This window comes from Acanthaster planci, linkage group LG05 (genome assembly GCF_054643075.1).
Source record: "Acanthaster planci isolate LZ-2023a linkage group LG05, COTS_SCS, whole genome shotgun sequence".
Taxonomy (NCBI): Eukaryota; Metazoa; Echinodermata; class Asteroidea; order Valvatida; family Acanthasteridae; genus Acanthaster; species Acanthaster planci.
In genome coordinates this window covers 16,450,359-16,477,150 of record NC_141781.1, presented here as the reverse complement: position 1 = coordinate 16,477,150, position 26,792 = coordinate 16,450,359, and the positions used below count along the sequence as shown (strand labels likewise).

Sequence of the window (26,792 nt, the reverse complement as noted above, 5' to 3'; positions counted from 1 at the left end):
TTTCGAAGAGTGGGAAGAAACGGTGAAAAAGGCTGTAAAACAATATTGCAAACGAGTTCAGGGAGAGTTCACCAAAGACGAGGGAAAGCACGGAAACAAGACAAATGCAGGGTCCTCCTAACTTGCCGGTAGCTTGGATATCTTCGGGGAAAGGCGAACAAAAGCTTTTTTCGCGGCTCACCCCCATTATATTAAAAAAAAAGTGCTCTTCTCTCCATAATCTTGAAATTCCAGTGAAAAAAACGGAGCCTTGGCAGCCTCTTCACGAGATCGAGAGTCAACAGGCGGCGCTATTTCGGTCTGATTTCACACCATTTTCTAATCCATGGTGGGCACGCATAGGGCGAGACAGACATGGCAGACTCGAGTACCAGGATCAACGTTTTCAGCAGTGCTTCTGTTGATCGAGAATTTCCAAAGTGTGGGACATTTACGCAGGTAGGTGCTCTTTGCACGGAGTAATTGCAGAATACCCTGCCACGCGAAAATACCCCCTAAAAATCCAATGGCTACTTATTAACGTAGTCGAATGGAAGTTGTTCTAGCCCAGACATGCCAGGCGGACTCCCTGACCGTACTACGTTACGGAGGGAAATGAAATGCAGACAACATCCAACCTGGGCTATTCTACCCCCAGAAATGGGTCCGACCCCGCTCCGCTCCTACATGTACATGTACCATGCCCAAGCGGAGCGGGCGTCGGACCCACAGAAAGCTTTACTAGGGTACTCTTACGAAAGTCCAAATTCTGAGGAATAAGCCAATGTCCATTCTCATTTCAGAAGATAGGCCTGTCAGGATCCAAAGTTTGTGACAATTCTGCAGTATGGATTTCAGGCATGAAAGTCATGCCTTGAAGTTGAAGTACATGGGCCTACAGTAGGGCTGTGATGGCAACAGACAGATTTCAAAAGACCATGTAGGCCTAGCTCTACTGAGGGGAACTTTAGTATTCCTCTTTTTCGATTTTGGACGGGATCGGCATACTAACGCTCCACACCTGTAGGCCTACATAGAGTAAGGTTGAAACACTTCTCAAAAATTCCAAAGACTTGCCAAAAATACTCCTGCCACCACCTACTGGCTCCTGTACATGCCAACATCAAACGGTTGGGGCTTCAATGATATTTCTGACTTCAAAATTTGTCAAAATCTGACAGTTTTCGCTCGACACAAGCACAGCACTTAAACTTTTCGCCGCCTCTTCTCATTCAAATACGGGGGTGTAGAGTTTCTGGTGCAATAAATTTATGGGCGAGCATGGTCCTCTAATGAAACCCCAGGAGAGGCCCATATGTAGTCGGGGCACGATACGTATTGACCAGGAAACAGTTGCTGGCAGCACTCCCAAACGTCACGATCAATAAGTTTTGTGTCCCGACCACATATAGCCTACGCATGCGTACGTCTTGGAGGACCATGCTCGCCCATAGACTTATTGCACAAGAAAACTCTACACGCGCGTATTTGACTGAGAGGAGGCGGCGAAATTTCAAGTGCTGTGCATGTGTCGAGTGAAAACAGTTGGATTTTGACGGATTTTGAAGTCAGGAATATCATTGAAGCCCCAACTGGTTGACGTTGGCATTTACGGAAGCCAGTAGATGCTGATAGAGGCATTTTTGGCTAGTCTTTGGAATATTTGAGGAGTGTTTAACATTACTCTATGTACTGGTTTGGAGCATTAGTATGACAATCCCGTCCAAAATCGAAAAAGAGGAATACTAATGCGCCACTCAGTAGAGCTATTTCAAAAGAGCCATCCGCAGCCCTACGTGTGGGGCTACATAAGTACACATCATGCTGTACATGCAGCATGCTCATCATACACGAAACAGACCCCACAAAACCTTGAAAAATGTGTATTTGATGTCAGTCTCTTACCTTTTGTATGACTGTTGCCTGTGTTTCGTGTATCATGCAATTTTTATTGCTGGGTGTAATTTTTCTGCCAATATCTGTTGTTGCCACAAATTGAAAAACTGCATATACATGTATGTACATGTGCAAATTTTAAATTTGTGCACTTTCAAAGATTGCTCTCCATATTTTGTACAGAAATATGAAAGGGCTGTGTAGCAATGTGATCAGGATATAAACAAAAATATAATATATAATCAGTGCTCTGAATTATGAAATTGCCCTGACGAAGGTACCCAGTTACTGAAAACTCAGGAAACATATAAAAACCAGCGTTTTAACGCTGTTGAAAGACGTCAGCATTAATTTTTATTGAAATTTTTAAAACTTGTTTTTCTAACTTGCTGATAAAAATTTTAGGGTCGCGCCGAAAAGTAAGGGTTGGTCAGGAAACCGAAACCAGAGGTATTTTTTTAGGGGTGGGGGGCTTATCAAGTTTTCTGTCTTTAACTGACCACAGTTAGAAAGCATTTGATACACAAAGCCACGTGCAAACAGCACCCTCTTCTGATTGGAAAAATTTTCACTTGTTCACCATGGACGTGCAGAGGTCCAAAAGTAAGCAAAAAGTAGCATTTTTTGCCAAACATAAGCAACCCACATGAGAGGAGAGGCAGAGCAGAGAGATTTTGATCCCGGCTCCTTGACCAGTTACTCATGCGACTTTTAACTAACATACATGCCTCTTTATTTATTGATACCATCAGCCAATTATTTTCTGAAATGTCAAATTCTGTATTGTAAGCTGATAACAAGTTTTGGGTTTTAATATTTTTTTTATATACGGGCTAGTAAAATTCTAAACGGGCTAGCAAAATATCCATTTAACTAGCCCAGTGGGCTAGCCAGGAAGAAGTTAGTGCAAGGCCTGTAAATGTGTTGTTTTCTATACCCTAGTATCCTTAAAGAAAGATATTCATTATACCAAATTGTTCAACCAATCATATGCTGTATTCCTCTGCGTGAAAACCTTGATAATTTACATAATAAAAGTAACAGGGGCTCGTCAACCCCCGAATGTTCACAAAGACTTATTACTTTCAAAACATTTGGTATAAAAAGGAGAACTGAAGTTATACTTCCAATACATTGGGCATAAAAAGGAATTACATGTATACAATCATAAAAACCATACAAATATGTAACGAATATGATAAATTCAGAAGAGTAATCTCCCAACAACAATTCACCTTGTAACAACATGTATGTGGTGTTTTATAATTTCTCACTTTTTGTTTTACTCTGTTTGTGCAGCCTAAAGAAGATCAACACTGGGGTGAGTTTGCAAACGTCCAGAGTTCATCCAAGTCCATGCACATAGTTGATATGGACTTAGTTGCTCTAAACCCTAAATCTCTTGAGTTGGAAGGACCTCGTTTGCATCTTCTAACAGCACAGCAGAGTACCAGTAAACGGCAACTGTAAGTTTTTGCAGTGCTGCTCTCGTTAATTGCATTTTCTGCACTTGTGATAAAAAAGGCATTGCCCTCCTCCTCAAAATAGCATTCACTTTGTTATAGAGAATTTCTTGAGGCCACTTTGGTTTACAGCTTTGCCATCTTGTATCTTAATCAAAGGTACATGTACACCAAGGAAAGACCTACGTGTACATGTACATAAACTGCATAGATGGACCAAGAACAAAGATGTGGTGAGAACGTAGCAGGGGGCATGTGGCAAGCCTGTTAAACTGATTTCTTTGTACACCAATAGCTCCAGAACCACAAGTCTGACTGGGATAAAGCACAGACAAAAAGCAGTATGTGGGATATGGGAAAGGACACAGTACTGATGAACATTCGTGATGCACAGAACAATGTGCACTTTCTCAAATGATTTTACAATTTGAGTATTACTATTTTTTTAAAGGTAGTATTTGTTCATGTGTGAAAAGACAAAGGAAGATAAAAGAAAGTGCGAATATATGGGTTGTTTCTCCTGAAAAACAAAAATTTTATTTCCAAAATGCCATTTCCAGAAATGGGACAGTGAAATATGCTTACCAGTGAAACATTAAGTTTTGGAAGTGTTCAAAGTCTTGGAAATAAGTATGTTACAAAATAAGTACAGTACAATCTGTGTAAATGCTCCAACTGGAAAAAATATAATGTTAACATACTATCAAAAGGTTGTGAAAATAATGATTGGCAGGTTTCTCCATATTTATAGATTTACAAAGGCATTCCTCATCTTGTGTCAGAATCACTTCGGTTCAAATTAAATTAGAAAAAAATCTTTCTTTTGATTGTTGTTGTGTTAAACTTGAAGTGTGAATGCTACCCGTATCAACTGCAACAAATTCTTGAAAAAAATGTAACAATCACCAGCTGGCCCCAAGACAAGCCATTGCCATGAGATTAAATTACAGATGTTTGCCGGTATCTTAAGTTCACCAAACACTTACAAATTGATTTGTGTTTCGCAGGGTCTAATTTTTCAGTAAACCAAGTTTGGCTAAAGAACTTTTAGGCCTAGGCCTACATTTTACATTTCCAAACATCATTTGGCTACCACAACGATATCATCCTGGACCAGGTTCTACCTGGACTCAGTGCCAAGTTGGTAAAATGTGATCTCCAGCATATCCACAGCTGTGAACGTGGGGCTTGTATGGTCATGACATGGAGGAATCCATCAGTCACTGCAGTGGGTGCAGGCCCCATGCTCGACTCAACGGCAGCCCACCACAAGGGGGTTTCGCGACTGGGGCTGCTGTCAGCTTTCTTCTTACAGGTGTCAGCTTCCAGGCACATTGGATGGCTTGCCCGGCATTGTAGCCATGGAGTGATTTCAACGTTTCTGATCTCCGATGGAAACAAATAAGCCCATAATCTCACTTTTTCACAAAACATGCAGCATTAGCTCCAAACCAGATAATTCTCTAACTTTTCACGACATATGCACAGTACACAGTGCATCATACATGCATTTTGAAATTGAAATGTCACCAAAAATATGAAATTCATGGGTGAGTTTTCATGGCTAAAAAAATTTTAGCTGTTGTACCGTAGTGAAATTAATGAACACTGCACCCTCGTTTGCCAAATTTAATAAGGTAGATTTCTGTAAAAAATACCGTTTCGAAAAAGCCTTATTTTTTCCAATACATACTGACAGAATTTATGATTTTATTCAAAAATATGTTGAAAATTTGACCTTTCATGAATTTACTTTGCAAAGAAATATTTCAATCATTTTAAAAAATATTTATCATTTTGATGAATCCATCTAAGCAACTGGGGTGACTAGAAACCACCAGATACGATGTTGTCGGTGGAAAGAGAGAATGTAATCTTGAGTTTATCATGACGGGGATTAAAAATTATTATTCATAAGTGATAATGAGGGACGCCATTTCCAATTTTGGTCTGTACATGTACATATCCCTGATGAATATGAGCATGAAAAAGTGTACACAACAAGCGCTCATATTTTTTACGTCCACCTTGTTCAGTAACTGATAGTAAATGTCCTCATATTTGAACTGCTAATCAACAGTAGTGACTAGTAGGCTGTATGCACGAAAAGGTACCATTCATGGATGTTCTGAAGGTCACATGTTTGTCCTTTTATTTGCAAATGAGTGATTATTTAAGGGTCGAGTTAATCTTCAAGACATTTGACAATTCAGATATTGTCTTTATCTATGACAGAGAATGTTCGGCCACTGAGGCTCTGTCACACAAGGTTCCCTCGACTACAAGCCTTTGTGATGGTCATCCTCCCTTTCAGTGTGGAAGGGTTTATATTTGCCTATCCGCCTACCCTTTGTTCCGTCAGTTCTGTTTGAATAGCTCAAGGATGTTTTAATGGTCTTCTCTTTGTTCTGGTTCCGGCTTCACCAACCTTGGTGACTCAATCAAGCAGGTTGCTAGTATACACCAACCAACACATAACAGCTTTCTCCGTTACGGTGTGCCAGTCGTTGTGCGACTCCAACTGAGATGCGTACAACCGCAGTAGCAGACTTACATGGAGTTTATATACTCAGAACTACAGTTAGCATCCGTATGCTTCTACCATTCTGTCGTCAGTGCTATATCCACTATGGTTGTCCCTGATTACTCCACTCCCTTTGACAACACTGCCCTCAGGTATCTTCTCTTAGTACATGTACATGTACAGTGTAGATATTGAACGTTCCCCTCTGAGACAACTCATTCATTGGTGGTGCCTGTCTTGTATCCTGGAGCTCTTCTTCAAATGTTTTCCTTCCGGGCTGTTCATCGAGCCTCATCATCACTTACCTTGGTGAAGCTGCCCTTTTTATCTCTAGTAACTCTTCATTCCGAGGCATTGGGATTTTACCGGGCTGTTCACTGGGGTTGGTGCTGAGCTCACTTCGTTCGGGCTCACTTTTGCTTCGCTTGTTGACATGGTCTTTTATAATAAGAGAGCTTTTTGTTAAACTGCAGATGCTTTGTTGTAATTAGCATAGCTGCCAATGGTGATAGATATACCCCGTATTTATAACAAACTTCACTAAGTAAGTGGCCCATCGTCTGACTAACAATCGGGTCGTCATTCAGGTCTTTTGTCAGCGCTTCTTCTGATTTTAAATTTATATTCATTCCGAGTACATCAACAGGAGAAGCTATTCCTAATAAACGTGAGTACAGGCTTAGGATTGCATTACCGAGCGTGTTCACGATTTCTTTACCGAATTTAACTTCGTACAGATTGAAAAGCTTTTCTTGGTCTTTTGGAGTTAAAGTTTCGATTTCTTTGACAGAATATTCTTTACCTAAATATTTTTTAGATTCGCCAGAGGCTATTATTGAGCAAAGTCTATCTTTTACGTTAGGTTTGGATTCGGTTGCGTCGACTTTTGATTCGGCCAGGATGCTTTTGATATCGTCCATTTAAATATACGGTTTTTAAAATTGTTAAAGGTGTGCTTGAAGCGTAGGTATTCAATTGTGTATTACGTTAGATTAGCTGCTATAGTTAGTTGAATAACTAGTTGAATGTATTCAAGTAGGGTTATCATTTAATTATAACTAAAATAAAAATTGCCTATAGCCAGACTGCGTTAGCCCAGCTGTAACAAAGGGTAAGTAATTGGCAACTAAGTTTAAATTAGTTTCTCACGTGATGCAAATATTCTATTATTAGCTTATCAGATTTCCTTAAATTATTGCAGCTGTGGCAGGCCAATACGCAATTTGATTTAATGTAACCGATAGAATTATCTAATCGTTCGATAGTACACAAGTCGTCTTGATTTTTTAAAAATTGCATCTTGACTTTACAATCTGGGTAAAAGCAATATGGGTAATCTTCAATAAACCAACCATGCCAACGACATGAATCAGTATCTATAAAGCGATCGGGATCAAAGCGATTGTACTTTTTATCTTCAGAGCAACAGTGGCTGATCCAACCTCTAATCGTTACTTCAATTGGGTCGCTGCACACTTTACAGCATTTTCTATATTTTTTATATGCACAGATATCATTTCCTTTGCACTCTTTACAAGCATATTTCTGCTTTCCGTGTTCACAAATTCCATTTCCTTTGCACTCTTTACAAGCATATTTCTGCTTCCCGTGTTCACAAATTCCATTTCCTTTGCACTCTTTACAAGCGTATTTCTGCTTCCCGTGTTCGCAAATACCATTTCCATTACAGTCTTTACAAGTGTATCTTATTTGCCCGTGTTTGCATATTGATGACCTGCCACATTGGATGCTTTGCCAATTTAATATCCCGTGTGTACAAAGAGAAGGACCTCCACATTCGGTGCACATGTTTTTTCGTGTGCCGTGGGGGCATCTGTTTATCTCTTGATACATCCTTACCTTCTCAATACAATCGTTACATGTAATATTTATCTTTCCATTTTTCCGACTTTTAAAATTGGACGTATCTCTGTCGCATTGACACTTAACCCATTTTTTCCGGTTTTGGAACATCTTATTTTTTATTGTTAATCATTTTATTCTTAATTTTTTCTCACGATAAATAATAAGATACAGGTGGTTCCGTATTCAATGGCGGCTTGCTAAATTTAACATCGCGTAAATATTTTTTAATCTGCTCTCTTTTCTCGTCGGGTACCACATCATTTTTGTCCAAACATTCGTCTAAGCTATTCCTATCCTTGCAATGGAATAAAGCTGTCTAGGCGGTATTTTCCTGGTAGTCTTTGAGCACTGAATTGTACTTTTGGCTAAGTAACCAACAGCTATGCAAATAATGTCTACCGCTGAAGGCCATCCTACTCAAAGCGCATGTGTTACTTCTTTCTATATTTAATAAACTGGTCAGCTGCGCAGTCGTCGATTATAAAAAACGTATTTATTCCATAAAATAATTTTTGGTAAAGTTCGATCGCTTCATTTAATTCAAGTCTTTCTTGATTCAGGTCACATAAATAAACGTTGTCGTCCACGTAAATCCATAAACGATCTAAATACATTTTATTCTTAAGTAAAGTCGTACAAATAATCACGATCGCTTCAAATGTGAACCTATATTTATTTTCTAATAATTTTAATATCCAATTTGTTTTACCGGACCCGGTCTTACCAATAAGCTCTTGATTGTTTGATCGATGCAAATGTTCCATAACTTGTCTGAGTTGTTTACCGCTTGTTTTTTCCACGAGTGAGTCCGGTCAAATAGATAATAAACGAGCCCCTTATGGTTGATCCTCAATGTTTGCGCCAGATCTTGATTGGTTACTACTTCATATTCCAAAGTCAAATCCGAAATTACATATTCTGTGGCTGTGTCTGACAAGTTAACAACTTTGTTGTGCCCGTTAAAAGTCAATTGATACGTCAGAGGCTCTTTAAACCCTGGCGGATAGAAATGCCCTTGATCCGTCAACATCGGCGTGTATAAAGGAATCGCGTATCGATTTTTAAAAGCGTTGGCAATTGCTTTATCTTTACTGTTTTTCAAAGCAGCATTAGCATCGCCAGCACTGAGTCATAATTTTGCGACCTTTTTCCTTTTCCAAACCAAAGTACGCCATATTTTTCATCTGCGACAGAGGCATCCAATTGTCTTTAAAATTATGAAACACGTCTGCATCTTGGTAACTGACGATTTTATTTCCTTGTAAGCTTACGTTGATTTCCGAGATTAAATTTCGTGCCACGTTGTCATACACCGTCCGGTTATCATCTGAAGCTCCGTCTAGATCGAGTTTAAAAGCCAACTTTGCCATGCCAGGTACAATTACGTCGTCCATGCCTAAAATGGTTACTTCCCGTGTTTCGCCCTTGATTGCGCAAGTACTTTAAGTATGCAACTCGAGTTTAGTTTTTTAGTGTGATGGGACATATTAGTTTTATATTATATGATTTTTATTCTACTGAAATATTTTAAAAAGAAAAGAAAAACATGATTAACGTTAAGCCCACTGCAAAAAATAAATCTTCGTATTCTTTTCTAAACATTTCGGATTGGATCTCTAATACCATATCACCGATGTGATCGATATCGGCACGTATGTCACCCAGGATTTGCTCGATTTTGCTTAGGTCGGCTTGAATTTCTGACATTTGATCTTTAATTTCACTATTCATTTAATTTACTTATTTTAGATATGGCTAGTGCTTTAATGATGGTTGGAGGAGCTATAGTAAACGCCTTGGCATTCACGGGCTCAAATTTTTTATTTGGTAGTCCAGCTATAAAAGTAAAGTCGACGAAGAAAGAAAGCATCACGATGTAGCCCTGGAGCAATTGGTGCAAGCGAAGGAATCCTTGGAACAAAACCGCGTACACATGCTAGACTTTTTAAACGAACGAATGCGACAAGAACGCGCCAGTCAGCAAACATTTGTAAACGTGGACAAAGCATTAAGAGCTTACAGCGAATTGACCGGTAAAAATGTCATGCCGTTACCACCATAACCTAAATTATCTGATTTCTACAAGCCTTCCGAGGATCAAAAAATTCGCGAGTTTGTTTGGATTATAGGTGGGACGGCCTTAGTAGGTTTCTTAGCTTATCGATTTGCGTAACTTTATTTTAAAAATGGAAGAAAATGGAAAACTGTTTTAAAGCCCGCAAGGCTACTGGCGGGGTGAAAGCGCAGTTGATCATCTACATGAAAAGACCGGTGCAAACAAATCAGTTATTAGAAACTGGCTAAAAAGCAGGCTATTTGGCAAATATATTTACCCGCACCAAATTACGTACCGAGACCAATAACTTTGCAATCCGAATTGGTCAAACCAAACGAAGCGCCTCAAATGGATATATTATATTTACCCTGGGACCATGTTAAAAGAAAAACGTTTAAATACGCTTTAACCGTAGTAGACGTGGGTTCGTGGTATAAAGAAGCAAAACCGTTGATCAGTAAAACCACCGAGCAAGTGAGCGTAGCGAGCAATAGAAAATTTACGAGCGATTACCTCTGACTTGGCCTAAATTCATAATGGTAGACTTGGGATCTGAATTTAAAGGCGAGTTTAAAAAGTTAAATATTAATCATGGGGTAGATATCCAAGTGGGCGAGCCGGGTGTTCATAGATCGCAGGGGATCATGGAAAGGTGTAACCGTACTTTAGCCGAGCATTTATTTGGTCATTAATACGATCATGAAATGTTAAACATGGGTGAGCGAAACGTGGAATGGGTAGAATGTTTGCCTCAAGTTGTAAAATCGTTAAACGAGGAAAAACGCGTTTAATCAATGCTTGTTCTTGCAGAAGCCGTCAAATTAGAGTGAAACAAGCACTGAGTGCACCTGTTAAAAGCACGTTGCGTGAATTACCTCCAATACCTTCGGTATACCTTTGGTATTTATATTACCCGGGTGAGCAAGAGGGCGGCACTGTCAGAAGGGCAACAGATCCCATCTGGTCAGTGGACGTTTATCAAGTGGAGAAGCGCACCAGTCAATTTAAACGAGTAAATGGCAAGCGGATAAAAACAGGTCCCACTTTATATTATCTGTTAAACGGGCCAAATAGGAGTTTTGTCAAAGAGGAACTTCAGGTCGTACCCGAGGATACCGAATTACCGCCTGAGTCTTAACTGCGCAAAAACTGAATTGAAGGCTTTCTCTTTGTCTTTAAAATTTGAGTTGTAAACCCAGTGATAAATAAACGATTCGCGTTGTTCTTTTGTTTTAAGCTTAACAGATTGCTTAGCTCGCTCAAGGTCAGTTGCTTTAAATCCTCTAATTCTCTATTTATAGTGCCCGTAAGCTAATGTATCAACCCCGTTTGATAATATATAGCACTTTGTGTCTAACGGCGAGAGGCTCAACTTATTTTGTGACATGGTGAATATCTGATGTTTATCTAATCTAGATAGCTGCTGTTTATTGAAATGCTGCTTCTGTTCAAATAGGCAGCTTTTATATGCCTTTCGACTTCTTTAAATTTTGATCGGTAGTTAAGATCAAATACATTTTTGGACATATGCAAACGACCTCTGAAATTGTTTGACCACCAAATTCGTCTTTCATTTTCAAAATGACTTTTTTATTTTTTGAATCGTAAAGTTGATGATCGGGTGGGTAATTACTAAAGTCAAATAATGTACGCTTTTTACTCAAATAGACGTTTAAATCATCAGTTTGGATCTGAACTAACAGAGAAATCAGTGTCCGTGCAAAGTAAATTAACTTTTTCACCAAAATTTGATTTTAGTTCGTTGTGATAAAAATCGTGCATTAGAGTTTTAGATAGTCAAGCACGCTTACCCCCAATAGATCGGCTTGTTTAGCTTGGTCTTTACACGATACATTTCCACAAACGAAAGGTCTCACTCTTTAAATGGTACTGTCGATTTGTAATTTGGTTTAAAAGTAAATTTTTTGTACTTATCTGCATCCTGTAAGTCCCTCAATAAATGACCATCCATACAAAAGTGCATGTTTTCCATCGTCTTGCCAAAAACAGAATTATTCATTAATTTGAAGAAATCCTTCTCAAAATCGGATTTGGCCAATTTGCGTAACTCAGTATTTTTGTCGATGTAGCTTTTCATCCAAGAACACTGTTTAAACAACATGACGCGGTGTACCTCTTTTAACTGAAGACCGAGTTCCAAGTACCTTTGCAACGTGAGATAGTGAACCACATATTTTTGTTTAGTGCTTAGACATGAGGTCAAAATACAGACGGTTTAGAAACAGTTCAACAGTTGGTGTTAATCCCCCTTCATTCCGTTCGTCTTTTGGCGTTGGACAGTTCAACGGTTTGAAAAGAACCATCTGCCCTGGACTGTCTAGCTTCATGAGCACCCCTGACAACATTTTCTGTTTATAAAATTATGAATCTCCTGTCTCTCCCCATCCTCAAGCAACTTTGATGTGAATACTTTTTTCTAAACTGTTTCCCCAGAGTTTGTTTACGAGTACATTCCATATAAAGTTACTGCCGGAGGTGCGACAGTTTCCGACCGTGTTTTGCCTATCAGAAGTGGTTGTGTTCGGACCACGCTTGCCTCAACAAAATGATTTTAAGATTTGTGCAAATAGAAAAAAAAATTCTCAATTAGGACTTCCCTTCTTCAGTACAGAATACAAGATCGAGCGAATTTTGTTTTGGTTATTTTTGCAAAATAGATTCCCAACTACGAAAATGGCTTTAGTTGCATAGCTGAGGAGGAACCTTTCCAAGGACGGCGTGCAAGTGACCAAAGGGGTGATTTTCCATCAGCCTCTTTAGAAGGGGTAACAGCATTTTGTTATTTGAGATCTGGCAAATTCCATGATAACGCATTCGCACTACGATCAAACCCGTCATGGTCAAATGAAAGGCAAGTTAGGCCACCGCGTGAACAAAAATCTCCTCGCGCGCTGCGCTAAAGCACAGCATGGACCGAACCGCATAAAAGTAAAAAAAAGAGGTTTTATCTATAACTACATGTTGGCGAACAGAACTCTACGTCATGTATGATTCAGGTAAATACTATTTCGAGTTAGTATATTCGATCCTGCAGGTATATAGTTAGGTGTGTATTAGATTCACGATACCGAGACAAAATATCAAGATTACAGGGTATCGAGACCTGAAAAGACTGGTCTGGAAACCGCCAGTGCAGATATTTCACACTTTATTAGCAACACAACTACTCAATACACATGTTTTATCGGAATCCTCCCGTGGAGCTGCAAAGTAAAGAGCTATTGTTATGACTCATCCACCAGACTGCAAAAGTCTATGATGCCGTAATGCGATGAGCTGTCCATTGTTTACTAGAAGCTGCAAAGTGCAAGGTGTACTCGTCCGCAACGGTTTGGTCATCCTCGCTGAAGCGTTCGTCTGCTCGATGTTGACCGTCGGTGGGCTTACCGTTTACAAAGCGTTGAACGCTTTCAAAAGCCTTCGTATTTTGACCTCACGCCTTAAAGTGGTCACAAGTTTGTCTGCCAAGGTCACTTTCTCTCCGTTGTCAATTAAATTTTGTTGGTAGCTCGAAAACCATTCATTGGGAATTGATATATTTTCAGGGGCGAGCAGGAAAATCGTTATGTAAATCATGTAGGTGTTGCGGATAGTCTAAAGTCACTTCAAACATGTACCCTCGCGTGTCTTCGGCACGTAGCTTTGAAATTAACTCTGGAGTAAATTTGTCTAAGCTTTTTAGCCACTGAAACTCACCCACGGGTAGGTCTAAGTACATGTACATGATATGAGACTCCGGTTGATTTGGGTCGTAGTCAAGTAAACTCATTTTGTTCGCCATTGCATATCGCTTTGCACCCACACTAGAGATACCACCTCTTTTTGCCCTTTCAAAGAACAAGTGCTTGTCCATGTCTGTCAGTAGTTCCAGTTTTACACCTGTGTGCTTTAACAACGCATCTCAAGAGAGACCTGGTGATGTGTAATAGTTGGCCGGGTCAAGGTCGTAGTTCTGTGCTCAGACTTTATGGAAGTTCTCAAATACAGCTGCTAGCAGTAACACATCCGTTTCCACATATAGGTCGTGGTAGTCGCCTTTTTAGAACCAAAGGCTTGCCATACCGTTTTTGCACGAGCGTATCCTTGCTCGGTCATGGTGGATTGTCTCAAGGTGCTATAAAAAGCGTCTACTGGTGGTAAGCTCATCTCTTGGAACCGATCAAAGGAATCGATATATTCGTAAGGGTAAATTCCCTTTTCCAACAATAAATTTGTATTTTCTGGAAACCTTTCGCGAAGTAAGTTAAAATCATCAGGTGAACAATTTTTAACCAACCGATCTAGCGAGGTCGCCATAAAATGAAAGGAGTCTAAAAACCTGAGTTGGCCAAAGGAAGAAGAAATGTAGTTCTCAGTATTTTTAGCAATTAATTTTATTTCTTCCCCATTGTACTCGTGAGCACCCTGCATGATTAAGTGCGCGTCGTATTTTTCTAAGTTGTGTAAGATAACAGATGGGCGTTTGATACGGTACGACTTTTAACTTGAGATTACAACTGCCGTGCGCTGGACCTCGGTACTTCCCCGTCATGTAACAATGATCTCTGACTTTTCCAAATTTATTAATGGGCTTTTCACACATCATACATAGCAATTCTCTAAACCCAGCTTTGTTTGCAGAACTGTTATCAGCTTTTCCGTCCTTCGTCTTTGGTTCATTTGGAATAGGGCACTGATACTGAGATTCTTTTGTCTTACCAATAAGCTTTTCACAGATCCAGCAGCGATTACAATTTTCGTAGATTTTTTGTAACTCGGGTGACCAGACCAACGGCTCTTTGTTTTTAAATGTTTCATTGATCTTATCTGCTTCCTCAGAAAGCGACTGCACAAATTTAACCGCCACGTCTTTACCTCTATAAATCTCGCATTAAGTGCAAATCCCGTCACATCTGACAACCGCGTATGAGTAGGCACAAGGCTTATAGATTTGTGTTTTGACCGTGTTTGCATCTGTTGGCGGTAATTTTTCTAAAACTGACTCAAAATCAGCGTAAATGACAAAAGGGGCAGCTTGTTTGTTTTTATAATTTTCAAACTTGAGAATATTTTCGCCTTTGGCAGGTAATTCGACTTTACAGGGAGCCGCATCTAACCCTTTGCAACTTTTCCTCCCTTTGAAAATGCGGCATGCAGTTAAAGCACCAGTGTTTTTGGCTGTTGTGTTGATCGATATCACCCGTCAACCGAGAAAAGTTTTTAATCCAGCACTAGTGACTCTTTTTCCCTTGGGTAAAATAAAGTAAATTTATAGGTTCAGACATTTTCTTACTTTTGTAAAGAATGTAAAGACAGTCTTTTTTGTCATAACCAAACACATTGATTGCTAAGTTGTTTTGCGATTCGATACGTGAGATCTGAGATATGTGTGTCGGAAAGATTATGTTCGTAAAATTTAGACCATCGGCTTCTGTGTAAGTCGGGGTGCGCTTGTCGTGTATATAATATTTTGGATTAACTTCAATGTGACTTTTAATGTTGTCAGAATATAACTTTAAAGCCGCTCTCAGTGCCCTTCGGATACACTGCTGGTCGTTGTTTTGGACGTTTATGGTTGCTTTTTTGTGCCCCAATTGCGCAGGTAATGGAATATAAGTCGCACCCACCGGGTTGTATTTAACCACGTTGATGTAAAAAGCAACAACTTTATCAAAGATCCATCCCGACCCTCATTGTGTATGAGCCTCCATGTCCTCTATCTGTTTTTGCCTCTGTTCAGCGAGTGCATTTTTCATGTCAGCGTCATTTGCAACTAATTTGTTTTCGCTCGGAAAGGTAAATACGCCAAATTCAGTTTTTTCGGGTTTCTCCAATCTAAACGGCACTTTTAGAGCAGTTTGCAATTTGTAAGAACCCACTTCTTTTAACTCCTCTAACGCTTTCTTCTCGATGAAAGTCTTATAAAAATCAATAAAGTGCTCGAGGTCGTATTCAAAGAAACGGGATATCAATTCCCAATTGCGGTAGTTACCTTTAAAGTGCATGACGTTTCTAATGTCGACTTCCGCAATTTCCTCAGGCTGAGTGTAAGCTTTAATCGCTTCAATAAAGTCTTGTTTAACATATCTGTCTTTGTGTGCAAATAGAATGTTGTATTTTTGAACCGTTTTCAACAGCTGCCGATATGACTGATGCGGGAAGTACCTAAATTGTTTTTGGTCTACTCGTATGGCTTCAATGAGCTCAGGTTTGGTCTGAAATTTACGCTTGGGTGCCGGTAATGGGATGTTATACCACTTGACAAAATCTTCTCGAAACGTCTTCTTAAATCGATTAAAGGTCGATACTAGAGGTCTGTGTTGTGGGTTGCTCATGTCTCTATTTATATGTAGGTTTCTAAAATTTTTCTCATTTTTCTATTAACTTGACTTGACATGTTTTTTTGTTATTTTTATATATAGGCCATTTATTTAAGGCGGTTGTAAACATAGTGCATTTTGCTTGGAACAGAGCGGCGTTTTAAGTAGAAGTCACAAGTTCAGATCGAGCAAGTCGAGACTTGTAGGTAGGGGAAGTCCCTTTTTTGTTTGAGAGTGATTGTTTGTGCAGTCGGTGCAGGCCACAAGTTGTTGACAAAAAAGTGCGCCGGGGTCAAAAGGTCAAGGTGAGTGAAGTAGGAAACCGCGGCGCGAGTGGGTGAAGGGAGGCGGCGCAGAACTCTCCAATCCCTACTACTGAGGGTGCTCCCCTCAAAATGTACAATGATATATGATTTTCAGTTTTAGGGCCCACGAGGGGAAGACTGCCACAACGCACAAAGCATTAAAACAAATAAAGCTACAAAAGTCAAACAAAAAACTTTTTTTTTCTCGTGGACAATGGCATACTCGGCAGCCAAATAAGCCTGATTGTCATAGGAAAAAAAACATTTTGCCGGTACAGTCACACTGCCACTCCGTCACAGTTCTTACATAGGCCTTGTGAGTAACAACTGTAAAACAAACTTCACGAAACAGGGATAGAATTTTGCGCCCGCGCTGTGCCTGCTGTTCTGGAAAATTGGTGGTTTCACTGTTGGTAGGATACGCTCACTGACTGTTTCGGACGACTTTACTATCAGGGGCAATCTAGTGGCAGCGTAAACAAGAAATTTTGCATGCTCGTTCAAGTTTGCTGACGATCACGGATCAATGAATTTTGTTACCCCACAGTGACGAGAAATATATTACTGCTATTAGTTATCTATGTTTGGTACAAAATTAAGCCATTCCTTCCATAGTCAATTGCAGGCCGAAAGTAGCCTGGTAGCGATTATTTTCCTGAGCTGGGAATCCGAGGAATATCGGGCGTATTTATCAGACGGGTAATTTACATAAACATTGCATATTGCCTTCTGTCCGCAGACGCGCCCGGTTGTCAAGGGGTCTTTTGTTTGGCGGGGACTGGCGTGCTATCCGTGATCCCACGGGATGTCCGCGGCGCGGAACAGTTGGTCAATTTCACGATGCCACCTTAATTTTATTTGCCTTAATCCTTCAGCTTCTTTGAGGTGACTATCAGTAAGTTTCATTTTGTAATTAATAAACTAAGTATTGGAGGCAGTGTAAACAATGGATGGCAAATATCAGTCAACTGGGATTCCTGTCCCACGTGGGATTTCATCTCAACTTGGATCCCACTTTTTTACTTGCCAATGGGATCTCACCTCAATTGGAATCCCACTGTATACCTGGAAGTGGGATCCCACCTTAACTGGGATCCCACTACAATTCCACCTGGAAATGGGATCCCACTTCAATACCGCTTTTGTTCCCGCTAGGATGGCAGTGTCTCGGTGGGACAGACGTATCCCACCGGGATCGCACTGGGATGCCACTTTCATCCCAGTCACTTTTTTCTGGGGCTTGTTAACATTTTATAAGCCATAAATCCAAGTCCAGCAACTGCAATAGCTCCCACCATTAAATATTATTTTCTTCGTTTTCTTGCTTTTTTTTTTTTTACTTGAATGGGTAAAATACATGTAGGTTTTAGTGAGGGCTTTACACTAGGAGTAGGCATGGGGTCTGGTTCTGGTTCTTCTAGATGGGCAAAATCAGGTGGTGGATCAATAATCTCGGGTTTTGAATTAAAATTTAATGATGGAACATAACCCGTTTTCATGCTGCTTGTTGCGATTTGTTGTCCACCGGTTGACCGCTTCATCTGTTTTCACTCTCGAAGTTAAATTTAGAAACTCGGCAGAAACCTATTGTCAGTATTAACCACAATCACTAAGTGACTAAAGTTGGCTTCCATCTTTTAAAATAAAGTTTTAAATAAAGCTTTTTAAAGAAAATTTTTTTAAAGAGGGGGCGCGGTGGGTTTACTTCTTCACTTTCTTTGTAAGACAGAGGCGGTTCCTGTTCAGAATCTATCAAATAAGAGACCCACTTGTTTGCTGTTACTGTTATGCACCAAGTTTTTTCATAAGATCTTTTTTAAAACTGCTGCCCATTCATTGGCATTGGTTTTTTATTGCACTTGACTGTCAAATTCTTCTTTACTCATCATCTTTGTTTCTTGCAATTTTGTACTTGTTTCAGAGCGAACCTTTTCTTTCTTTTCATTAAACTTCCCAAGTTCAGACAATATCAGGACAAATTCTTCTTGAGACACGTCACCGTCTTCGATAGCACGAGAGATGTACTCCTCGATGGTGTTTAATTTGGCGTCTGCAAGCATTCTGATTTGGTCGTGTTTCTTGGTTTTGTGGTTTAACCTGCGAGTTGTATATTTCAACAACGCATATGTCCCAAACGGACTGATAGCGATAGCTTCCATCGCTAGCCTGATGGGTGCAGTAATGCTCCCCATTAAAGCGGAGATACCTATCTCGGCACTTGCGGCACCCAATGCTTCGACTCTGTATTCTGTGTAATTGAGCACGGTGAGCACTCGTTTAATCTTTTTGTAAGAAGTCTCACGTGCATTACGCTCTTGTAAGATTTGTGTTTAGATGTCTTCAATCTTTTGAAGCCTGTAAACTTTTGTTGCCTCCGCTTCAGAGGGTTTTTTTGTCTAGCAATTCTAACATTGGATAAAAGTTTGTTGTCAGCTCTTTTTTTATTATGTATGCATTTAAAAAAATGTCTAGCTTGATCAAAATTTCAGCGCCTTTGTTGTTTACGAGTTCTCCTCACTCTTTTTAACAGAAAAGGTTAACTCCCTAATGTTCCTGTCTATTAACTTTTTTAGTGTTTTACACACCTTGAGTGTTGAGTTTAGGGGCTCGGTAGCTATCACGTCTAGCAAGTCTGAAGACTATCCGTTATAAAAGTTGTAGGTATTTAGCTGTTTGCAACGAATAAATGCGAGTTTTAAGGAGTTTAAGTCATATTTACCTTTATAAATGACGCCAGGTAAGAGTTTGACTTTGGGTAAGTTCAAGAGCTTTGGTACTTCTTTATTTAGCCTCAATTTGAGGTTGGGGTCTGTAATGGCCAACGTCACCCTCTTAGACTCTGAGTGAACTTTGAAAGAAACGCCCGGGATGAAGTTTATTGAAAAGTCAAACCAGTCCATTCTGTAATAACCGGGAGACACCACGATGCTTCCTCTTTCGCCTTGGGGTAACGGTTGAAATGAGCCATGAGCACGAAGTCTATCTAGTACGGGTCCTCTAAACCCTGTTAAAAAAAGTCTTTTTTCTAATTTTGGATCTCTGTTTCTCAATCTTCTGGGTTTGTCGTTGTGCATGTTGATAGACTCTCCTGAGGGAGGCTTGTTTCATATCCAAGCTTCCTCTAAAGTAAATCGTCTCCACGTTCATCAGACAGCCGCTGATGTAAACCTTGTTTTGGTGGCTCATGTCTTTCTTGAGAAATTTGTATTTCTAAATCCTTGACCTGTTGATTTATAATTTTAATTCTTTGTTCTTGTTCTTGAATCTGTGCATCTACATGTAGTGTGTCTTGTTTAATCGCCTCCAAAAACTTGTTTTTAATTATTTGATTCTTTGTATTGTATCTTGGCTCATTTCACTTCTTCTACAAGCGGGTCTACCGTCCAAGTTTGTATCTCACTCAATTTCAGTAGCATTACTCATGTTAGAATACCCAGCTTTAAACTGTAGATTTTGACTCTAACTTTGTCGTTTTTTGTGTTATTAATCTCATGTTTCAATTTAAACATCTGCTCGCTTTCAGTCAAATAAAAAGAATGGATTTCCATCTTAAACCTATATTACCATAAACGGTTTTTAAAGAGAGCGTCCTCTAGCGATCTTCTTCATAAAGTCCAAATTTATTGACGGCATCTTCCCAGTGTTTTTCCGAGACTTGAAACAGGTCCCTGGCTTTGTCTGGCATTTCTTTCATTACGACTTGATAACACACTGCCACGAACACCCTTAGTACTTGGCCCCTAGAGATCTTGCCCCTCTAAAACTTGCTTTAACTTGTTTTCTATGCAACCCACTTGATCTTCTGTCAATTGAATGTCTAGTTGTTTGAGTTTTTTGTTTGTTTTAGATTTAGACTTTTTATAACAAAACGCTGATTGTATTTGCCACCTACGTTTTCTGCTTCAAAGTCTGTATAAGGCTGTAATCTTTTAAAACAATCGTAACAATTGACAAATCCGTCTTCTATTCTTTTATTGACATGTTTACAGGTGTCTGCTTTTATTTCCACATGTGCCTCTGGAGGAAGTTTTTCATTAATTAAAGCATAAAACTCTTCTAAATGTGATGGTAGTTAATAGCGAGTCATCGTCCTTTATAAATACGTATTTGTTTAAGCGCAGTTGTCGCTGGTCGTTCCACCCATGCAGGGGGCTTGCTTGATGGTGACTCCTCTGTTGATTTTATCAGGGAAAGAAAAGGGAAGGCTTTCAGTGAACAGGTTGTCGGCTATTACGTCATGTTGTTGCATACGAATGGCCTGTTCACCTTCAGTTAAGATGTTGTAGCCCATCAACCATTTCTTCAAGTCCAGGATATTCCAAGGTGAGACTTTGCAGCAAGCACCTTCATGGCAGGGATCCTGATGGTGTTTAACTTCACGTCCTGCAAGATTCCCTGAAGATTTTCTCGCAGGAAAAGAGCTTGAGCTCATCTTGTGCTGCATTTCTTTGTCATCCATTCTGACAAGACCTCTGGTGGTATCAAGAATCTTGGAACTCTGTCTGATGGTGTTGGAGGATGCAGCCCCACTGCTCTTCCGAGGTTGGGGAACACAAAGTGTCGTCAGAGGCTGTTAATAACGGAAGTAAAATTTACTTGATGATATGACAAAGATGGTGTAAGCTATACTAAACTGCATTTACGTGTATTAAAAGTCATGTACATGCAGTTTTAAATCTTACCAGGCCACCGGTTCTGCACTGTGTTGTCAATGCATCCTGTGACTGTGCCAGCTTGGTTTGCAAGATGTGGGTTCCCAGTTCTTCCATCGTGGGGTCACAGGGGCAGTCAGGGGACGCTGAAGAAGACGGGAGACTTCACTCGGCGATTTGCAAGACGTCGCATAAGAATGATTATGAAACACAAGAGAAGATGGGTTAATAGCAACAGAACATATATCATGTGTTTGGGAAGTGTGTGAACTCACATTCCCCACAGTGACATGCTGTACACTTCATCACCAGGCTCAGAAATAAGGATGCAAAGTAACTGGGGGGGGATGTCTTCCTTGAAGTGAAGGTGCTTAGCAGTTGGGACAAGGAACTGTGGGTGATTCATAGGATTCAAAGTGCATTGCCAAGCACTCACGACGGAACAAGTGCATGCAAGAAGTCTCCAGGGCATCGTCAAGCAACATGGTGCACCGTTTGCTTTCTACAGGGGCAGTGCATGACAATGGCTCGAATTGGGGCATTCTATCCCTGGAGACTTTGGGGGAGGGGGGAGGCTAAGGAAATGTTCTTTGTATGCCTGGGGTGCTCATGGCTGACCACAAGATGCTACATATACCTTAGTCTTACTTCTTCCTGGCTTGGACTGTTGGGCAGACTTTGCACATACAGGGCAGGCACCCAGCCTGGAGTGCCTTTGCCAGGTAGGGGCAGTTCTTACCATAGAAACAAACAGTTAATAATAACAAGAATGACACATATGACGGGGATGAATGTACTTGTCATCTTTGCTGATATCAATGTGAAATGTTGCTATGATCTTTTCGGCACTCGCACTACACAGTTTGGCACATTTATCACTTTCTGCCCTCATTGATGACAGACATCGCCCCCCACAGAGTCTACATAACTTATCTAGTATCTCTTGATGGCTGTCCTTTTCACTGAAGAAACTGGAACTACAAAAGAAACACAGAAAAAAAAATGTGTTTTGTAGGAGATTATATATGTCTGAAAATGTTGCAGAAGTGTTGAAAAATACTCTGAAAAAGAACCCCTGTCCTTTACTCTGTTATAGCAAGTCGCAGGAACCAGACTAAACAGTTTGTTGTAACCAGGAATGTGTTATTGAGTATTATGAAAACAAAAAATACAATAGAATTCAATGAATTGGGATTCACAAAATGTTTCTCTTTATGACTTTTTTACTGTAAAAAATGTTTATATTTAGATGTCTTTTATGAGCATGTATGCTGCTACTTCACGTTAATTATTTATTTTGACTTCATGTCTGTTAACGAATTAATTAAAATCCTTTGTGTGATTTTGGTTGCTTTGTACTTTTCATAATCATATGTAGATGTAAACCTAATGATGAAATTCTTTAGTTCAGCCTGCTTCACTCAACTTCTCAAGGCATAGGCCTACTAGTACTACGAGGGGTCTATGGTGTGCCTTATTTTTTTGCTACAAAAAAGTAGATTTTGTCAGTAAGTAAATTTTCCACTCACTTTAATTAATTGGCCTAGAGTTACATTTAAGTTGTTAATCTTGTTGCAATAATGCTGAGACAAAAGGGGAGTTAGGTATGGAATAAAAATACATTGACCGTTCTTACGTGTGCGAATGCCAGGAAGACATTCTTTTGTTCAAGCTACCTCCACTTTACATGCATGAGAACGGCCTTCCCATTCCCTCGCGTTCCTCTACAACAAAAGACCTGTCATGGTCTGTGCACACAGTAAGATGTTGTGGCCCCCATGGTGGCCCAAAACCTTTGTGAAGAAAATGTGAAGTCCCCGAAACAAGAATGGCATACCGTAGATAGGAAATGAAATTCTTAGTGAACTGCGGGGAATATTAAATGTCGGGCCAATATCCTGCTTAAGGCATTTCTTTTTAACTGTCTGAAGTAGAGTACTTAAGTACTGCATTCCACTAAGTAATACCTCGCTTCTTATTCACAAAAAGATATACATTGTATAAAGTTTTGAGAGGGGTGTTTGTTATGGAGTAAAAACATCGTTCCAGCCTTTCTAGTTTGCGGATCGCACCATTATTTTCATTCGGTATTTGGAGCATGCCTATACTGAACTTGAAGAAAAACACATTAGTGTTTATGGTGTTAGCACTCTTCACACTAGAATTAGGGGAAGGATTTTGAGCCCTGCCAATTGCATTGTCTTTTCATTCCGGGTTGTATCCCTCCCTATCCGAGCACATTATCACCTTCACAAATTTATTATACCATTTCAGATTTTTTTTTATTGAGATCTAGGCAAAACATTTCAGCCCCCAACTGGCTGTTGTTTTTAAAGATGTTTAATCTTTTTCAGGAACCTTGAACAAAAAAGAACATTTAATGCATTAATGTAGCTCAACAACAGTGCATTTGTGGTTGTCCCAGTGTAAGCCGATATGCTACTATTGGCGACATACGACTTAAAAAAAAAAAGAAAAAGAGAGAACGGAGGGGAGATTGTTGCAATTTATCACTGTGTAATTATGAGAAATATATTCATTTGGCCTGTTCAGCAGAATATTTTATCTTCCAAAAAGATGAATGTTTTGTGGAAAAAGTTGTTTTATAAATTTTGAGGCCTGGAAAACGTCTTTGTCGTACGCTATTTGCCACAAATTAATGTCAAGAGAAGGAGGTGAAGGAACATTATTTAATTCGTCCAGGGCTGTACAACAAAGCCTGGCTAGCGGCCAGGCATGGTCCAGGCAGCATGCATGAGGGGACTCAGGATTTCCCATGGTAATACTGTTTCTGGGCAACATTGGCGTTACTCTGGGACTGTGCAAGTATAACAATCCTACCAATGGCTGCTTTGCTTGCAAGGGAGCAACTTATTAATTGGCTGAGGATGTACGATCGATATATCTGCCCTGCAAGTCTTCCTAGAAGTAGCTGCATCTTCAAAGATATGTGACCCAGATACAAATACTTAAAATGTACATTGTGTCAACAAAAAAAGAGCTGTCAATCGCTCCTCAGCAGATTTATTTTCCTGCAGAGCTTTGGTGGATTTATTCTAGAATTTTTCATCATCTGGATTTGCCGAGCCACTTAAAAATAATCATTTATTCCCAAGGCATTTTTTTGTGTATTGGCGTTTACGTCAGTTAAAAAAATCTTGATATTAAGTTTTAAAACAGCTGAATATTTTTGTTCAATGTTAAGACAAATCGAATCTTGGCAAGGGTACTGAAGGGTTCAAGCTAGACTGGGTAGCTCAAAGACTGAATTCTAGAGAGTTCCCGAAGTGTTTCGATTTTTGCAGCATCTTTTGAAAATAAAAATTAACCCAGGTTGTGTCAAATGAACTTTGTGAAACCTTCAACAGTTAGTTCCATTGAAATGTCTAGGAAAATCTCAAATTTTTTTACGTTAAAGTGATAATGGTAATGGAAAACTTTTCATCCAGAAATATCCAAAGCAGCTAGCAGTTTGGGGTGATAATTCAGATGATGAATGCAAGTGGTCGGTTGTCTGCCTAATGTCAGTTCCTTTTTTTAAGTCGGTACATCAAAGGGTCAGCATGAGTGTAAGCAGGAGGAATAAAATCTTAAACCAAACAGTTGACACATATTTAACTGACAGACTCAGGAACAGCTTGTGTGCATGTTCTTTGCATCTTTGTTGTGACGCTGCCAGTCTGGCATGGGCAGGAACGGACAATTTACATAACAATACCCTCTGAATCACTCTTGCAAGAAAACGGGCAGGAATGCATTCCAAAGTGCCCTTCGCAATGGGGGTGAAGGAGAGGGCGTGCAGAATGGAAAGGAACACGTGCAAACTGTCTCTGTATTTTTGATCCTGTCCCTTACTTACCATGGTAAAATGTTGTTTAAGCCTAGCCTCCAAGGCTATGCTTAGCATAACTTCAGCCCTAGGCCAAGCTTAATCTTCAAGGTGTTGTTAAAAAGGTGGGCCTATGCTGAAACTTTAGATGTGTATTTAGTTGAGCATGTTAAGCCGGGCCCTTTTTCTGTGATAACAGATCTCAGGCTAGCCTAGGCTGAGGCTTCTCAGCTTGAAGTTTATTCCTAGCCAAAACAGGCTATCTGCTTGACCTTGCACTATTCAGCACTTGGATTCCTTTATGATATTTCCCATGAAAACTACCAACTCCCGTTTTGCTTATTAAGAGTCCCATTGTGAAGCGCTGGACTTTGCTAAGAAAAGAAGAGAAGAAATATGTGCTCCTGTCGCTCAACCGAACATATTTATATTTTTATAGCAAAATTGGTATAAACTTATCTGGCAAATGTCCATCCAAATTGTTTCCAGCACTCGATATAATTGGTTCTGATTGTGAAATTATTCTTAATTGGTCAATAGGGTTCATTTGCATATACTGTATATTCATGAAAGTTAAATTTCCCGCCAATTTTAATTGCATTAAATTTCGATTGCATTTTCAACAATTCAAAAAATGCTTTATACCAGCAACAGTGTCAATCCTGTTAGGGCACTCTGCTTTTCTGAAATTCTCGCGACGTATCATGGGAGTTCCTCATTAACATAATGCGCATGTTCAAACTGAGTTCCCACGGGTGTCATGTTACATGACTAATCGTGTGAAGATCTCAAAGTTCAGGAGTCAAAGGTCGTATTACCGGGTACTTAGAATGGCGAAGTTTTTGGTGGGTAGTTTGAAAGGGTACAAAATTGGTATTCAAATCTCAGGGCTTAAAGTTTCCCTGGTCATAGATTGTGATACCAGGTGCAAAATATGTGACATCTCACCAGGAGGTGAAATGAGACTGATGTGCAGCATTGAGAAGAGTAGTATTGCCATGTTGAATTATCCCCACCATGAGTTCATACATGTACATTAATGTGATCAAAATATTCAGAATTTCTTAGTAATTTGAATAGGGCATCAGATCTCCATAACCACATACTTGTTTGGATGAGTGCCGCCAAACCACTTGTCCCTTTGTTAGCAACATTTATAATCTTAATAATATTAAGATTAATAAATTATGTTTACCATGGAAAACAAATACATGTAGCAATTGTTTTGTTGGTATTTATACAAGAGGCAACGCATTGGGTAAATTGAATTAGCAATCCTATCCAGTTTTGTGGATGAAGCAAGTAATAACACACTAGGAGATGAAAATTTAGGCAGATATGTGCATGGAGAATATTGAACATGGTTACCTTCCAAATGAAGTCATGAATATAAGTGGATCAACCAAAAAAAAAAACCCTCTGAGTAAACTGAATAAACCGATGTGCATGCTAAATCACATGCCCTACATGTACGGGTGGGTACCACTCCCATGGCAAAATGTGCTTGACGTGTTACCAAAACAAAGGCCAATTTTCAGGATAGTGCTCAACACATCAATACTCTGAGTACTTTATTGACCATTTGCTTTTATTCTGGTAAATGACACCTATGATACACTTCGCCATGGGAGGACACTATGTTTGTTAATACATGTATATGACATCCACTATACATGTATGTCACAGGACAAGTATCTTCTCGTAGTATATTTACTGAGCATTCCCTCTGAGACGGCTCATTCATTGGTGGGGCCGGTCTCGTGTCCTTAAGCTCTTCAAATGTTTCCCTTGCGCTATTCGAGACCTCATCATTGCTCACCTCAGTGAAACTGGCCTTTCTGCCTCTGGTTGGGAATAAGGGAAGACACTCTGTGGACTTACAGTACCGTGTCCACAGGATGT

The 26,792-nt window shown here is 39.7% G+C and overlaps 1 protein-coding gene across 4 annotated transcripts in view; it reads left to right on the top strand.

The window, feature by feature from the left end:
* Nucleotides 1-133: 133 nt before the first annotated feature.
* Nucleotides 134-26,792, top strand: part of supt7l (SPT7 like, STAGA complex subunit gamma) — a 206,684-nt gene continuing 180,025 nt past the window's right edge. Inside the window, exons 1-2 of one of the 4 annotated variants that reach the window (XM_087136881.1) lie at nt 134-438; nt 3,175-3,341. In XM_087136881.1, coding sequence (XP_086993007.1) covers nt 355-438; nt 3,175-3,341 — 251 coding nt within the window. In that variant the 5' untranslated portion in view covers nt 134-354. The remainder of the gene's footprint in view (nt 439-3,174; nt 3,342-26,792) is intronic. The other 3 variants (XM_087136882.1, XM_087136880.1, XM_022250916.2) reach the window with 3 other exon arrangements.